The 16,027-nt window shown below is 49.0% G+C and overlaps 1 protein-coding gene across 3 annotated transcripts in view; it reads right to left on the minus strand.

Annotated features, from left to right (window-relative positions):
- Positions 1-16,027, minus strand: part of ENPP2 (ectonucleotide pyrophosphatase/phosphodiesterase 2) — a 170,638-nt gene that overhangs the window by 76,932 nt on the left and 77,679 nt on the right. For all 3 annotated transcript variants that reach the window (XM_029063036.2, XM_029063037.2, XM_029063035.2), the window contains exons 7-8: positions 15,834-15,913; positions 12,394-12,513 (exon numbers count right to left, since the gene is read on the minus strand). In XM_029063036.2, coding sequence (XP_028918869.1) covers positions 12,394-12,513; positions 15,834-15,913 — 200 coding nt within the window. The remainder of the gene's footprint in view (positions 1-12,393; positions 12,514-15,833; positions 15,914-16,027) is intronic.

Genomic DNA, 16,027 nt, shown 5'->3' on the forward strand with positions numbered 1-16,027 from the left:
TATTGTTTTATTGTTGTATCGTACTTTCCCAAGCACTCAGTACAGTGCTCTGCACACAGTAAGTGCTCAATAAATACAACTGAATGAATCTCCCTCAATTGTATGTAGCTCATTGTGGGGAGGGACTATGTTGTATTGGAATAATAATGATGGCATTTGTTAAGCGCTTTCTATGTGCAAAGCACTGTTCTAAGCACTGAGGGGGGGATACAAGGTGATCAGGTTGTCCCGTGTGGGGCTCAGAGTCTTTAATCCTCATTTTACATTGAGGCACAGAGAAGTTAAGTGACTTGCCCAAAGCCCAAAGTGACAGCTGGCAAGCGGCAGAGTGGGGATTCGAACCCACGACCTCTGACTCCCAAGCCCGGGCTCTTTCCGCTGAGCCACGCTGCTTCTCTATAATGTTGGTATTCGTTAAGCACTTACTATGTGCAGAGCACTGTTCTAAGCCCTGAGGTGGACACAGGGGAATCAGGCTGTCCCTCGTGAGGCTCACAGTCTTAATCCCCATTTTACAGATGAGGTAACTGAGGCCCAGAGAAGTGAAGTGACTTGCCCACAGTCAGCTGACAAGTGGCGGAGCCGGGTTCGAACTCATGACCTCTGACTCCCAAGCCCGGGCTCTTTCCACTGAGCCACGCTGCTTCCCTATTGTATGCTCCCAAGTGCTTAATACGGTGCTCTGCACAGAGTAAGTGCTCAATAAATACCATTGATTGATTGCCTTTTCAGCCCCCCTTATCCCCTCCTCTTCCTCTACCTCCACTCTTCTACATCTCTGTCCTCCTCCTTCCTGTCATCTCTATCTCCTCGGGCCCTCTCTCCCCTTGCCTTCCTCCTTTTCCCTAGCAGATTTCTCCCCGATACCTCACTCCAACTTTCAATAGTATTTAGCGAGCGCTTACTATGTGCAGAGCACTGTACTATAAGCGCTTGGAATGAACAAGTCGGCAACAGATAGAGACGGTCCCTGCCGTTTGACGGGCTTCCCTTTCCCCACAATTAACTGTCCTCACCTCTCTTCCCAGATCTCCTCTTGCCTCTAGCTTTTCCTTCCCTTTCCCTCACTACGCTCTGTTTCCTCTTTTCCCACGTCCCACTCGGCCTCCCATTTACCCCATCCAAAGAAAAGTCTAGGGAGGTCAGACCGGATGCAGCGAATCATTTACAGGACTGTTGAAATTCCATAAAGCAAGCAACTGATGGCCTCATTTTTAATTTCACATCCCTGATGATTTACAACGAGCCTCTTGAATTCCACCTATCACGGATGCTTTCTAGCTACGTTTAGTGCCTAAAACTTCATGTCCGCCAATTTTCCTCTTTCAAAACATCCTGAAAATACAGTCTGGCACTGCTTCCCAATTTGCAGATGAAGAAATCTCTGAAAAGATTCCGATTAGGAAGGTAGACTAAAGAGGGAGCGTGGCCTAGTGGGAAGAGCATGGACGTGGGAGTCAGAAGACCTGGGTTCTAAGCAGCGTGGCTCAGTGGAAAGATCACGGGCTTAGGAGTCAGAGGTCATGGGTTTGAATCCCGGCTCCGCCACCTGTCAGCTGTGTGACTCTGGGCGAGTCACTTCACTTCTCGGTGCCTCAGTTACCTCATCTGTAAAATGGGGATTGAGACTGTGAGCCTCACGTGGGACAACCTGATTATCCCGTGTCTACCCCAGCGCTTAGAACAGTGCTCGGCACATAGTAAGCGCTTAACAAATGCCAACATTATCATTATTATTATTATTATTAATCCCGGCTCGGCCATCTGTCCTCTTTGAAGTCTTCTCTGTGCCTCGGTTGCTTTAAAATGGGGATTAAGACTGTGAGCCCTATGTGTGGCAAAGACTGTGTCCAACCTGATTTTCTCATAGTAATAATAATTATCATTATGATATTTTTAAGTGTTTACTAAGTGCCTGGCACTGTACTAAGCACTGGGGTGGATACAAGCAAATCGGAGTGGACTATGTGGACTAGACAGCGAGCCCGTCGTTGGGTAGGGATAGTCTCCATCTGTTGCCGAATTGTACTTTCCAAGCGCTTCGTGTAGTGCTCTGCACACAGTAAGGGCTCAGTAAATACAATCGAATGAATGAATTATACATAAAGGTTAACTCAGGCACAGAGAAGTGAAGTGACTTGCCCGAGGTCACACAGCAGAGAAGTGGCTGAGCTGGGATTAGAATCCATGACTTCCGACTCCCAGGCCTGGGTTCTGTCCATTATGCCACACTGCTTCGCTTCCATGACAGGTTTTAACTCCATGTTGTCCGTAGAGTTGGCCAGTTGGATCGAGCAATCAAACGATCGATCCTATTTATTGAGCATCTACAATGGGCACAACACTGTACTCAGAACTTGGGAGAGGGCAATATAACTGAGTTGGTAGACATATGGGCATGTTCCCTGCCCACAGTGAGCTCTCAGTCAAGTTTCCGCAGGGCAGAAGACTGTGAGCCCCACGTGGGACAACCGGACCACCTTGTACCCCCCCCCCCCAGCACTTAGAACAGTGCTATGCACATAGTAAGTGCTTAACAAATACCATCATCATTATTATTATTATTAGGTCACTTTAATTATCTCTGGACATAACATCAACCTATAACTCCTGGCTCACTTAGTGAAGAAGTTTAGAGGCACTTGCGTATCTTCTTGTAAGGACACAGACACCTGAATAACAGACATTCTTGAATGACTGTAATAATAATAACGATAATGTTGGTATTTGTTAAGCGCTCACTATGTGCCGAGCACCGTTCTAAGCGCTGGGGGAGACAGAGGGGAATCAGGTTGTCCCACGTGGGGCTCACAGTCTTCATCCCCATTTGACAGATGAGGTAACTGAGGCACCGAGAAGTGAAGTGACTCGCCCAGAGTCACACAGCTGACAGGTGGCCGAGCCGGGATTCGAACCCATGACCTCTGACTCCAAAGCCCGGGCTCTTTCCACTGAGCCACGCTGACTGTCTGTAGGACTTTGGCTGAGGCTGGATGTCCGTTGAGTTGGAAGAGTTTCCCCAGAGGTGTGGGACAGTATTCTAACCCCTGCATCCAGCCCTTTTGTCACATATTCATTATTAATAATAATGATAATTCCATTTGTTAAATGCTTACTATATACTAAGTGCTGGAGTAGATACAAGATATTCAGGTCAGACAGTCCCCATCTCACATGGGACTCACAGATTCAGTAGGAGGAAGTGCAGTTATCGAATCCCCGTTTTACAGATGAGAAACCTGAGGCACAGAGAGATCAAGTGACTTGCTCAAGATCACGCAGCGGACAAGTGGCAGAGCTGGAATTAGAGCCCACGGCCTCTGACTCACAGGCCTGAACACTTTCTACCGGGACACGTTACTTAGCCATGGCTGCGTAGAATAAATTGAGCAAGATCCATTCACTCGTTCATTCAATAGTATTTATTGAGCGCTTACTGTGTGCAGAGCACTGTACTGAGCGCTTGGAATGAACAGCATCCACTAGGCACCCCTGCTTTACTCCATTACTGGCAGTGCAGAGCGAAGCCATCTGGACACGCCGAGCCCTGACCCGGCCAGCGACGCGGACGCAAAGTGTTCTCTGAATCTTTATGAACTTTCCCGGCAGCCGGCTTTGCTATGGAATTGCCCGGGGTCCGGATCGACCCATGGGATCTGATTTCCAAAAACCCTAGCGGTCTTGGATCTGGTCCCCGTGATCCTTCTGGGCTCGCCGGAGCACGGGACACGCTGCCACGTTGCTACACCAGGAGCGCGAGGCAGCCGCGGGCCGGCTGACGGGACGACAGTCAGTCGGTCAGTCAGCGGCATCGACTGAGTGCTTACTGTACCGCTTGGGAGAGTACAAAATAAGAATATATCAGACACATTCCCTGTCCACAGCGAGCTTACAATCTAGAGCTACGAGAGTCTCTTGTCGGCTATGCTGCAGTCATCCAGGCTATCGATGGGACCCACATGTCTTAAAGTGGGTCCTTCATCCAGGCAAGAGCCTGTTAATAATAATAATAATAATGTTGGTATTTGTTAAGCGCTTACTACGTGCCGAGCACCGTTCTAAGCGCTGGGGTAGACACAGGGGAATCAGGTTGTCCCACGTGGGGCTCACGGTCTTAATCCCCATTTTCCAGATGAGGTAACTGAGGCACCCAGAAGTTAACTCCCGTGCCCCCACAGGACTCTTGACCAAGACCAGGGACCAAATCTGGCGGACCAAATTCTCACCGTTAGTGGCAGTTCCCTCGCTTCTCTCCCCACAAGCCTCCAGACTCAGGCTTGTCTGTCGTCCTCAGTGGAAGACGGCATTTTGATTGTCCCAAAGCGCTGGTCCCGTGACCAGTTGCCTTCTGTGTCCTCTCAGAGCACTCATGATCATAGTAATAATGATTATTCTTATTAGTGATGTCAGGAGAGGCCAGGTTTACGAGCCCCCTTTGGCGGAAGAGGAACCCAGAGAAATGAAATGACACGCTGCCTTGCTGCAAGTCTAATGCCGTCTTCAGTTCACTCCTCGAAATCCCAGTCTGCTCTGGGGCAGAGGGATCTTCCGGCCAATCCGTAGCCCAGGGACCCAAAGTTGATGATAATAATTTTGGTATTTGGTAAGCATTTACTACGTGCCAGGCACTGTTCAAAGCACTGGGGTGGATACAAACAAATTGGGTTGGATACAGCAGCATGGCTCAGTGGGAAGAGCCTGGGCTTCGGAGTCAGAGGGCATGGGTTCGACTCCCGGCTCTGCCACTCGTCGGCTGTGGGACTGCGGGCGAGTCACTTCACTTGTCTGGGCCTCCGTTTCCTCATCTGTAAAATGGGGGTTAAATGTGAGCCTCACGTGGGACGACCTGATCACCCTCTATCTCCCCCAGCGCTTAGAACGGTGCTCTGCACATAGTAAGCGCTTAACAAATACCAACATTGTTATTGCCGTCTCTGTCGCACAAGGGGCTCACAGTCCTAATCCCCATTTTACAGATGGGAAGGCTGAAACACGGAGAAGTGAAGTGTCTTGCCCAAGGTCACGCAGCAGACAAGTGGCGGAGATGGAATGAGAACCCAGGTCCTTCTGACTCCCGCGCCTGGGGCCTCCCCACGAGACCGTGCCGCTTCTCGCCCAGGGCATCGCCCCAAGCGTGGATGCTTTTCCTAGGCAAGAGTAGGCAGAGGATAGGAAGAGGGCGGGGAGAGGTTGGAGAGGGAAGTAAAATCTGAATGAAGAGTCCTGGGGTTCTGGCTATTTTTGAGTCTTTAAAGTGTGGACTCTGTGTGTTATTTCCAAAGCGGGGGCTTCGGTGCTGCTATTTCTGTAGACAGTTCAAATAGAGCCAACCACCCCACGAAACCCCACACCGCCATCACCTTTCTAAGCCGGAGAGCACTGCCAACCGCTCTGAAAAAATCCTCCCTCTCTCCAGCCCACCGTGTGAGAGAACTCACCAAGGAGGGCGTCGAGAGGAGGCCAAAGTTCTGGGGGCACCCCCAAGATGGAGGAGAGGTGGGGTCTGCACAGGAAGTGGGAAGACCGACCAAACTGCACGGTGAGTAGAGGAGACCATATGCAAGGGCACCAGGTTAATCGAACAATCAATGGTAACTATTGAGTGCTTATTGGGTGCAGAGCACTGTAGTAAGCACTTAGGAAAGGGCAAGGGGAAGCAGAAAGAGAAGGGAAGGGGAAGGGAAGAAGGGGAAGGGAAGGGGGGAAGGGGAAGAAGAGAAAGAGGAAGAAGAAGAGGAAGACGAGGAAAAAACGCTGCTGCTGTGATGGAATGCACCTCCGTTCATTCATTCATTCATTCAATAGTATTTACTGAGCGCTTACTATGTGCAGAGCACCGTACTAAGCGCTTGGAATGGACAAATCGGTAACAGAGCCAGTCCCCGCCCTTTGATGGGCTTACGGTCTAATCTGGGAACCTCCAGTTCCCCAAGGCTGAACCTAAAAGAATCAGCAGATGAGACAGCACGGTTGACCCAAAGTGACAGTTCTACAGAGGCCAATGAAACTGGCCAAAGTTTCAGTTCCAGTGAAAGAATGATCCGAGATGGAAGCGGTCACTCACTAGCGAGAGCAGTCCCTTTGGTGACCAAACGATGATGGTGATGCTGGTATTTGTTAAGCGCTTACTATGTGCCGAGCACCGTTCTAAGCGCTGGGGTAGACACGGGGGAATCAGGTTGTCCCACGTGGGGCTCACGGTCTCGGTCCCCATTCGACAGATGAGGTAACTGAGGCACCGAGAAGTGAAGTGACTCGCCCACGGTCACACGGCTGACAAGTGGCCGAGCCGGGATTCGAACTCATGACCTCTGACTCCAAAGCCCGTGCCCTTTCCACCGAGCCACGTGAGATGCGAAAGAGAAGAGTAATGAAAACCAAATTTCCGAGCATTTATCTCGTCGCTTCTAAGCGAGAGCGAGCCAGTGACACCAAAAGACGGCAGTCTACTCTTCCAGGACCAGCCCTTCAGTATGAAGAAAATTGGATCCAAGCGCAGACTGAGAAATATGGTATATCTTTTATTTCCAAGTTAGCTAGTTGAATGAAAAGTCCCCTACAGATATATGAGCTAAACAGCTACAGTGCCGGCGATCAGGGATAGCAGGCCTTTGATTTCCCAACTTTTAGAGCTAGCATTCCTTCTAACCTGGAATATGGTTCTGAGGAAAAGCTAGGATCCCTTTGTTGTACCTGGAAAATAGAGGCCGAAAGCCTCCCGATCCCTTAAAGGTGCAGGGAGAGGCCGAGAGTGAAAACAAGAGAGCCCGGGGAAGCGGCATTTTTCAAAATGAATGTGTGTTGTAGTCCTGAGTTTAACTTTCGCTCTTTCAGAAAGTCACCAAGATTTCAAAGACGTGCCGACTCCTTTTTTCTCGATGGGTGTTTAAAGAGGTGAGCTGATCTCTGAAATTTAATTTCGACGTTACCGATGTGAATGTGATTGTCCTTGAGAATCTCTCCTACGCTTGCACGATGAAAATACGTGGCTCAGTGGAAAGAGGCTGGGCTTGGGAGTCAGAGGTCATGGGATCGAATCCTGGCTCTGGCACTTGTCAGCTGGGTGACTGTGGGCGAGTCACTTCACTTCTCTGTGCCTCAGTTCCCTCATCTGTAAAATGGGGATTAAGACTGTGAGCCTCACGTGGGACAACCTGATTACCCCGTGTCTACCCCAGCGCTTAGAACAGTGCTCTGCACATAGTAAGCGCTTAACAAATACCAACATTAAATATGGTTAGTGTACCTTCTCTGGGTCCTGGACATCCCTGGCCAGGCTCAAGTGTTACTGAGGAAAGGAACGTCCTGCTGAACGCAGGATATTCAGTAGTGGCGGTGATCGGCACTGAATCATCCACACTCTTCAACACCATCATCGTGTCCAGCAGCAGGCGGTGTGGGGTGGATAGTGAGGAGGACAGGGCTCGGTCTGCGGTCACAGACAGAACACGTCTGATGCCTCGGCAAGTGCAGCAATAGACACCGCTTGGCCCTCACCCACTGTGGTTAGCTGTTGTTGAGAACCACACTGGGACTGGCTTGGGAAAAGCTGAGGGTTTTTCTCACTATCCCAAAAAAAACAGAGGGACGAGCCAAAATAACAAAAAAAACGAAGAAAAAGATTTAAAAGCACTTTCAAAAAGTACAGTTCTCCACACTGCAAGACTTTCTGGAACCAGAAAACATCCGGACGGAGCCTCATGGCAGGGCAGAGCGCTAAGCTTGATTCCGGTGAGAGTGTTTCCTCTTCCCTCCAGTCCCCTGACCTCACTTTGATGAGGAAAGATTGGTTCGAAACTCAGCCCATCCAGATCCAATCTCCCCGAGCCAGCTGTCAAGCCTCACCCAGCGTTGTGATATCCACCGCACACCCACCGCCAGTCGGCGGCTATCGGCTCTTCTCCCTTTATTAACCGAGTAAAGGAATCCAATTGTAGAAACGGATTTTAAACAGTAGCAAATAGGTTCCTTGTGAAGCGCTGATGACTACTGATAGCATCCGAGAGATGTAGGGGAAAGAAGAGGGAGGAAGGCTGAACATTAGCTGGCCAGCTCCTTGAGGCCAGAAGCCTCGCCTCTTTGTCCTGGTTCTCGTCCGTCCGTCTCCCCCGATTAGACCGAGAGCCCGTCAAACGGCAGGGACCGTCTCTATCTGTTGGCGACTTGTTCATTGCAAGCGCTTAGTCCAGTGCTCTGCACATAGTAAGCGCTCAATAAATACTATTGAATGAATGAATGAATGAACGGTTGAGGCGTTCAGTCCCCATTGCCCATATGAAGGCACCTCGTCCCTCTATCGACTACCGCATCGACCTCCTCGCTGACTTTCCTGCCTCCAATCTGTACTTCAATCTGAAGTCTGCCTCGTTTTTTGAAAAAAAATAATTCTGCACCTAATTCCCCACTCCTCACAAATCTCCAGGGTTGCCCATCCCTCTCTGCATCAACCAGAAACTCCTGACCATTGGCTTCTCTCACCATTGTTAGGTAGGGATTGTCTCTGTTGCTGAATTGTAATAATAATAATAATAATGTTGGTATTTGTTAAGCACTTACTATGTGCGGAGCACCGTTCTAAGCGCTGGGGTAGATACAGGGTCATCAGGTTGTCCCACGTGAGACTCACAGTTAATCCCCATTTTACAGATGAGGGAACTGAGGCACCGAGAAGTTAAGTGACTTGCCCACAGTCACACAGCTGACAAGCGGCAGAGTCGGGACTTTCCAAGCACTCAGTACAGTGCTCTGCACACGGTAAGCGCTCAGTAAATACGATTCAATGAATGAATGAATATTTATCCTCTCTCCTCTCCCATGGCAGCCCATCCCTCTTATGTACATATCTAAAATTTATTTAAAAGTCTGCCTCCACCTCTAAACTGTAAGCTCCTTAATAATAATGATTATGATGGTATTTGTTAAGTGCTTACTATGTGCAAAACGCTGTTCTAAGCACTGGAGGGAGCATGTCTACTAACTCTGTTACACTGTACTCTCCCAGATGTTTAGCACGGTGCTCTGCACACACGAAGTGAGAAGCAGGATGGCTTAGTGGAAAGAGCATGGGCTTGGGAGTCAGAAGATTTGGGTTCTAATCTTGGTTTCGCCTCTTATCTGCTGTGTGACCTTGGGCAAGCCACTTAACTTCTCGGTGCCTCAGTTCTCTCATCTATAAAATGGGGATTAAGACTGGAAGCCCCACGTGGGGCAACCTGATTACCTTGTATCTATCCCAGGGTTTAGAACAGTGCTAATCATATAGTAAGCACTTAAGTACCATAAGTATTGTTTTCATTATTATTATTAATGAATATGATTGAATGATTGACAAACCAGCATTCTCTCCATCTTCAAAGCCCTGCTAACATCACATCTCTTTCAGAAAGCCTTTCCTGACTAATCTCTCATCTCCCTACTCTATTTTCTCTCCCTTCTGCATCACTTATGTACTTGAGTCTGTATCCCCAAACATTTAAGTATTAACCCACACAGAGCATTTATGTCCAGATCCTTACTCTCAGTTGCCTCCCCTCCCCTATAGTCCTTTCTTCCCTGCCAGACTGTAAGCTCCTCAAGGGCAGAAATTGTGTCTATTTACTCTATGGTACTCTCCCAAGATCAGATTGTGAGCCCCCGATGTCAGGGACCATTTCTGATTCCCACCTGTGTTTCCTTTCCCAGAGCTAAATACAATGCTCTGGACAGAGTATGTATTTAATAAATATTATTACTACTACGATTTTCCCCCCAGTAAGCACTCAATAGTCAATCAGTCAATGGTATTCGCTGATCCCGCAATAAAAAAAGATTGATGCACAGCATTTTACCCACAGTAGACACTCAATAAATACTACTGAATGAAGGGGCGAATGAAGGGTGAGCTTAAACAGGTTAAAGGTTAAGAAGTATTCCAAATCATGACATTCAAGACTTCACTTCCTCAGGTTGATTCTCTTCACGGGCCCCACGCTAACAGGAGACACATTGTTCTACTCTCTCACTAAGTAAGCCCCACGAGCACTAAAACCCACCTTGTGAGGGAGGGTGGGCCCGCAGATATGGCCATATCACACAAAGATAGATGAAAGCCACGACAAACCTTGAGAGGCTTTGCCCCAGCTCAACATCTCCTGTTTATCTCTCTCCCGGCAGCCTCTCGGACTAACTTTCCTTGACAAAGTTATCGACGAGACCAGGCGGTTACCACGGATCAAAGCTCTATTTACATCTTTTTAATTTTTTCTTTCAGTAATTCTTATGCCTCCTCTACAGTGGACGTCGCTTATGAAATCCACCTTAGAAACACATTTTCTGTTGATCCCAGTTCAGGGCATCAGAACTCTGGGAGCGCAACGTGGGAAAAGGCAACAGATTCAGGGCTTCTATTACAAAAAAAGCAATTTAAGGGTTGGTCGGGGGGGTGGGGGGGAAAACTCTGCAACTTAAAAAAAGCAGTCACCTCATATTTACAGCTGCACACTGACCATCTCTTATGAAGGAGCTACATCTTGGTCCCTGATGGCGTTTGGTCGGGGACTACTGCCTCTGAGGGGAAAAACTTTTTCTCAGCTGCATTCAAAGATGCAGCAGACCCTTGCAGACACAGAGGGGCCCGTGGGATTGTGTGAATGGGGTCGGGGGATGGATACAATTACTTGCGACTCAGTTGGGCCTGACCACTGGGCACTGGAACACCAAACTCTTCACTGCCCTAAGATGATTTAGGTAGATTCATTTCCGAGAATAATATGTGCAAATGAAGGTCAAGGGGAGTTGAGTGGACAGGAGTTGGAAAATCAGTGCCTCCACTAAAGAGCTTTCTTAGGGACACATCTGTCAACACTGAGGGGCTGGAAGAAGATTGAACTGAATATGAAATATAATACAGTTTTGAGTCCAAAAACCATCCCGTCGCCTCCACCGGGCTATAAATACAGTAGTCTGTGCTTCTAAGCAACGATCCTACTCACAGAATCGATGTTTTATCGTCTCTTAGATCATAAACTCCCCGAGGACAGATTTGGAATCTTTTACTCTTGGGTGGGCCCAAGCTCTGGACCTGAGTCTGGCCCTCAACAGGAGGCAATCATCAGTCAATGGCATGGATTGAGCTCTTACTGTATGCAGACCACTGTACTAAGTACTTGAGAGAGTTCAATTCCCTAAAACTCATCAATAAAGCATCCAAACACTTCAAGCACTATTTCTAAAATGGAAGCAGAGGTGGGCAGCAGGAGGTTAAGTAGAAATTACAGGTTAAGTATAAATCATTCCCAAATCGTACAGAAATGCCTGGAACCACATCTCCTGTAGTGGGGCGGGGGGGGGGGGGGGGGTCTGCATTCTTGCAGAACTCCACGTTGAGGAAAAGTGGCAGGGTTATTCTTATTCCACACCCGATTTCACACACCGAGGTATCACCTCTTGTATTACGATGATATGTGTTACGCACTTACTATGTGACGAGCACAATTTTAAGTGCTGGGGTAGATACAAGCTAATCAGGTTGGACACAGTTCCTGTCTCACATGGAGACCATAGTCTTAATCCCCTTTTGACAGATGAGGGAACTGAGGCACAGAGAAGTGAAGTGACTTGCCCACCGTCACACATCTCCTCCAAGAGGCCTTCCCAGACTAAGCCCACTTCTCCTCATCTCCCACTCCCTTCTGTGTTGCCCCGACTTGCTCCCTCTGCTCCTTCCTCCCCCGTCTGCCCCACGGCACTTATGCATATATATTTTTGTAATAGCATTTATTTATATTGAGGTCTATTTGTATTGCTATCTCAGTAAATACAATCGAATGAATGAATGAACAGCAGACAAACGATGGAGCCGGAATTAGAACCCAGGTCCTCCCGACTCCTAGGCCACGCCGCTTCTGCAAGAATGCTCCTAAATTCTGCCAGAGCTTCCTATCCTAAAAGCACAGGCTAAATATGTATTCTGGCAGAACCAAATACCCGTTCAGTTTCGGCGCGGTTCGGAAACCCACTGGAACCCACAAGTTGCCAGTTCGCCTTCCTATCCGCCATACTGTAGACATGTAAGAAAGCCGGTTCCACTCCGACAGAAGAGGGCCGGACACCACGAGGAGGCTGGATACTCAGATGCTTAACTGGAGGCTGCCAGGGGGTGTATCCCCCCCACCATATTTTAAGAGAGGGGCTCCTAGGTTGCTCTTCACTCTCTGACAAGACTGAAAGTTGCCAACCAGCCTGAAAAGATGCCATGTGGCCGCTTCCTGGGCTCTGAGTGCTTCAGATCGCTTCCCAGACCTCCTCCCCACTGAGCCTGAAGGATGAAGAGTTTCCCCCGTAGATGCACATCTGTGAAGTCCAGAAAGACCCCCCCCCCCCAACCCTTCAAACCCAAGGGGACGAGAGACTTACCGGCTGGCCTCCCCACCACCGGTGATTGAACTTCTCTCGGCCCCGGAGGTGGAAGTTGGCATCGAAGACGGGGTCGTACATGGAGTTCCCGACGATCCCGTGAGATTCTGGGTAGAGTCCCTGTGGAGGACAGAGGATTGGTTAATGAGGCTCCCACGATTGGGCCCCAGGGCCACCGTGAGGTGGAGCACAGGGCTGTGATGCGCTCACCCTCCTGGTTGCCGGGCTTCTGTTTTCAGAGCGCGGGACTTTCGCTCACCCACCTTCCACTCCCAAGGGGAGTAGGGAGCTTGGGTCACCGAGCCCGTTGTTGGGCAGGGATTGTCTCTATCTGTTGCCGAATCGTTCATTCCAAACACTTAGTACAGTGCTCTGCGCACAATAAATACGATTGAATGAACCACCCCTCTGTAATGTATTTATTAATATTAAAGTCTGTCTCCCCCTCTGCACTGTAAGCTTGTTGTGAGCAGGGGGTATTTATCGTTCTAATTTATTTATTAATATTAACATCTGTCTTCCCTTCTTGGCTGTAAGATTAATGTGAGCAGGGGATGTTTATACTCTCCCGGCAACTTAATACAGTGCTCTGCACACAGGAAGTGCTCAATAAATACAATTGACCGACCGACCCCTTCTTCAGAGTTCTCCAGAAAAATAGGCCAGACTACGTGAATAGGGGCAGCAATGTTAAGTGGAAAGAACACGGGCCTGGAACTTCTCATCCTAGTCCTAGTTCTGCTACTGGACTGCAATGTGACCTTGGTCGAGTCACAGTGAACCTCTCTGGACCTCAGTTTCTACATCTTCCTGTGGCTCGCTCTACTGCAGCCTGGTTCAGTGGAAAGAGCCCGGGCTTGGGAGCCGAGGTCATGGGTTCTAATCCCGACTCTGCCACTCGGCAGCTGTGTGACTTTGGGCAAGTCACTTAACTTCTCTGTGCCTCAGTGACCTCATCTGTAAAATGGGGATTAAGACTGTGAGCCCCACGTGGGACAACCTGATCACCTTGTATCCCCCAGCGCTTAGAACAGTGCTCGGCACATAGTAAGCGCTTAACAAATACCATCATTGTTATTATTATTACTGCTTATGTTATGAGCCCCAAGTGAAACAGGGATTGGGCTCTGACTGGTTTTACTGTACTTATCCCAGCTTTGACCCACAGAAAGTGATACATAAGTATATATATATATATAATCGCATTATATAATATATTAATATGTAATACGTATAATAGTATATATTTGAGATAGTACAGTGCTTGACACAAAGAAGAACTTAACAAATACTAAGCCCTGGGGCAGATACAGGATACTATTGCCGTCGTTCTCGTTTTATCGCCACTGTTCTCGTCCGTCCGTCTCCCCCGATCAGACCGTAAGCCCGTCAAACGGCAGGGACCGTCTCTATCTGTTGCCGACTTGTTCGCCCCAAGCGCTTAGTACGGCGCTCCGCACCTAGTAAGCGCTCAATAAATACTATTGAATGAATAATCAGGTCCCACAGGGGTTTCACAGTCTAAATAGTGACACATCCAAGCCGACACTGTAGACCAGGGGCAGAACTGGAATCAGAACCCAGTTCCTCTGACTCCCAAGCCCATGCTCTTGTCACTGGGCCAAGCTTCTTCCTATTCTTATCAGCAGAATTCTTCTTAGCATTAGCCGTAGTCGTAATTCAGTGCCGTGGATATAATGGAAAGAGCACCGTTCTAAGAATTACTTGCCCTGGATTCTATTTCGGTTCTGTTTGTTGGGGCCGTGAAGGACGGGGACTGTGTGACCTGACGATCTTCTATTTACCCCAGTGCTTAGAGTGCTTGGCACCTAGAAAACGCGAGAAGCAGCGTGGCTCAGTGGAAAGAGCACGGGCTTTGGAGTCGGGGCTCATGAGTTCGAATCCCAGCTCTGCCACTTGTCGGCTGTGTGACTGTGGGCGAGTCGCTTCACTTCTCCGTGCCTCAGTTCCCTCATCTGTAAAATGGGGATGAAGACCGTGAGCCCCACGTGGGACAACCTGATTCCCCTCTGTCTACCCCAGCGCTTAGAACGGTGCTCGGCACAGAGTAAGCGCTTAACAAATACCAACATTATTATTATTATTATTATTAAACTGTTAATCCTGGGGCAGGTTTCTGGTCGAAAAGCCATCGGAAATGTTCAGCAAGGTGGAGGCACCAATATGAATCCTAAAAATAGTAATGATAATAAGACAAATGGTACTTGTTAAGCGCTTACTATGTGTCAAGCACTGTTCTAAGCGCTGGAGCAGATACAAGTTAATTAGGTTGGGCACAGTCCCTATCCCACATGGGGCTCACACTCTTATTCCCATTTTACAGATGAGGTGACCGAGACGTGAACTGGCCAAGCCGAGCAGCCGAGACCCCAGCAGCTCCCGAGGCAGTTACCTCCCAGCTCACGTCCTACAGCACGGGATCCTCTCTAGGCTGGGGTCTCTTTGGCCATGAACGGGTCCGGCTCGTAAAAGCCCTCCCCTGGCGCCTCACAACGTGCTACACCTCCGCCTGCCAACTCACTCACTCACTGTAAGCCGAAGGTGACCCGCAGTGACTTCCCAGCAGAGATTCTTGTGCCTCAAGACTCAGGACTGAGGGTCATTTGTCATCCCCAAAGGCAGGCTCCATCATCAGCCACGGCATCATCATCGTTATCATTAGAGAAACAGCGCGGCTCAGTGGAAAGAGCCCGGGCTTGGGAGTCAGAGCTCATGGGTTCGAATCCCAGCTCCGCCACTTGGCAGCTGCGTGACTGTGGGCGAGTCGCTTCACTTCTCTGGGCCTCAGTGACCTCATCTGGAAAATGGGGATTAACTGGGAGCCTCACGTGGGACGACCTGATCACCCTGTATCTACCCCAGGGATTAGAACTGTGCTCTGCACATAGTAAGCGTTTAACAAATACCAACATCGTCATCATTACGCTGAGAAGCAGCGTGGCTCGGTGGAAAGAGCACGGGCTTTGGAGTCGGGGCTCATGAGTTCGAATCCCAGCTCTGCCACTTGTCGGCTGTGCGACTTTGGGCGAGTCACTTAACTTCTCTGTGCCTCAGTTACCTCATCTGGAAAAGGGGGATTAAGGCTGTGAGCCCCACATGGGACAACCTGATCATCTTGTATCCCCCAGCGCTTAGAACAGTGCTTTGCACATAGTAAGCGCTTAACAAATACCACCATTTATTTATTTTATTTATTTTTAAAGCCGTCGTTCCTTCCACGATTGCCCCACGTGGGGCAGGGAATGTGTCTGACCTGATTCAGTTGTATCTATCCCAAGGCCCAGGACGGTGCATTATGAATAGAAAGTGCTTAACAAATGTAATAATAATAATAATTGCTTTTCTTAAAAAGAAAATTTTCCTATTCCCAACTTATCCCCACTTTTAACGTGCCCGAGAAATCCTCGAAAGAGACTCACGGTTGCCAAGGTGTACAGGTTGGGGAAGGTTTTGGTGGGATAAACGGGCCTCATGTACGGAGAATGGGTGCCACAGGATCCTGAAAGGGCAAAGCAGGCATCAGAAGCCGTCGGGCAGAACCGGGCCGACCCCATGGGCCCCCGGATCATCCCCGGGTAACGGAACGAGTCGGCTAATTCTGATAACATTATAC

This window comes from Ornithorhynchus anatinus, chromosome 4, assembly GCF_004115215.2.
Source record: "Ornithorhynchus anatinus isolate Pmale09 chromosome 4, mOrnAna1.pri.v4, whole genome shotgun sequence".
NCBI lineage: Eukaryota > Metazoa > Chordata > Mammalia > Monotremata > Ornithorhynchidae > Ornithorhynchus > Ornithorhynchus anatinus.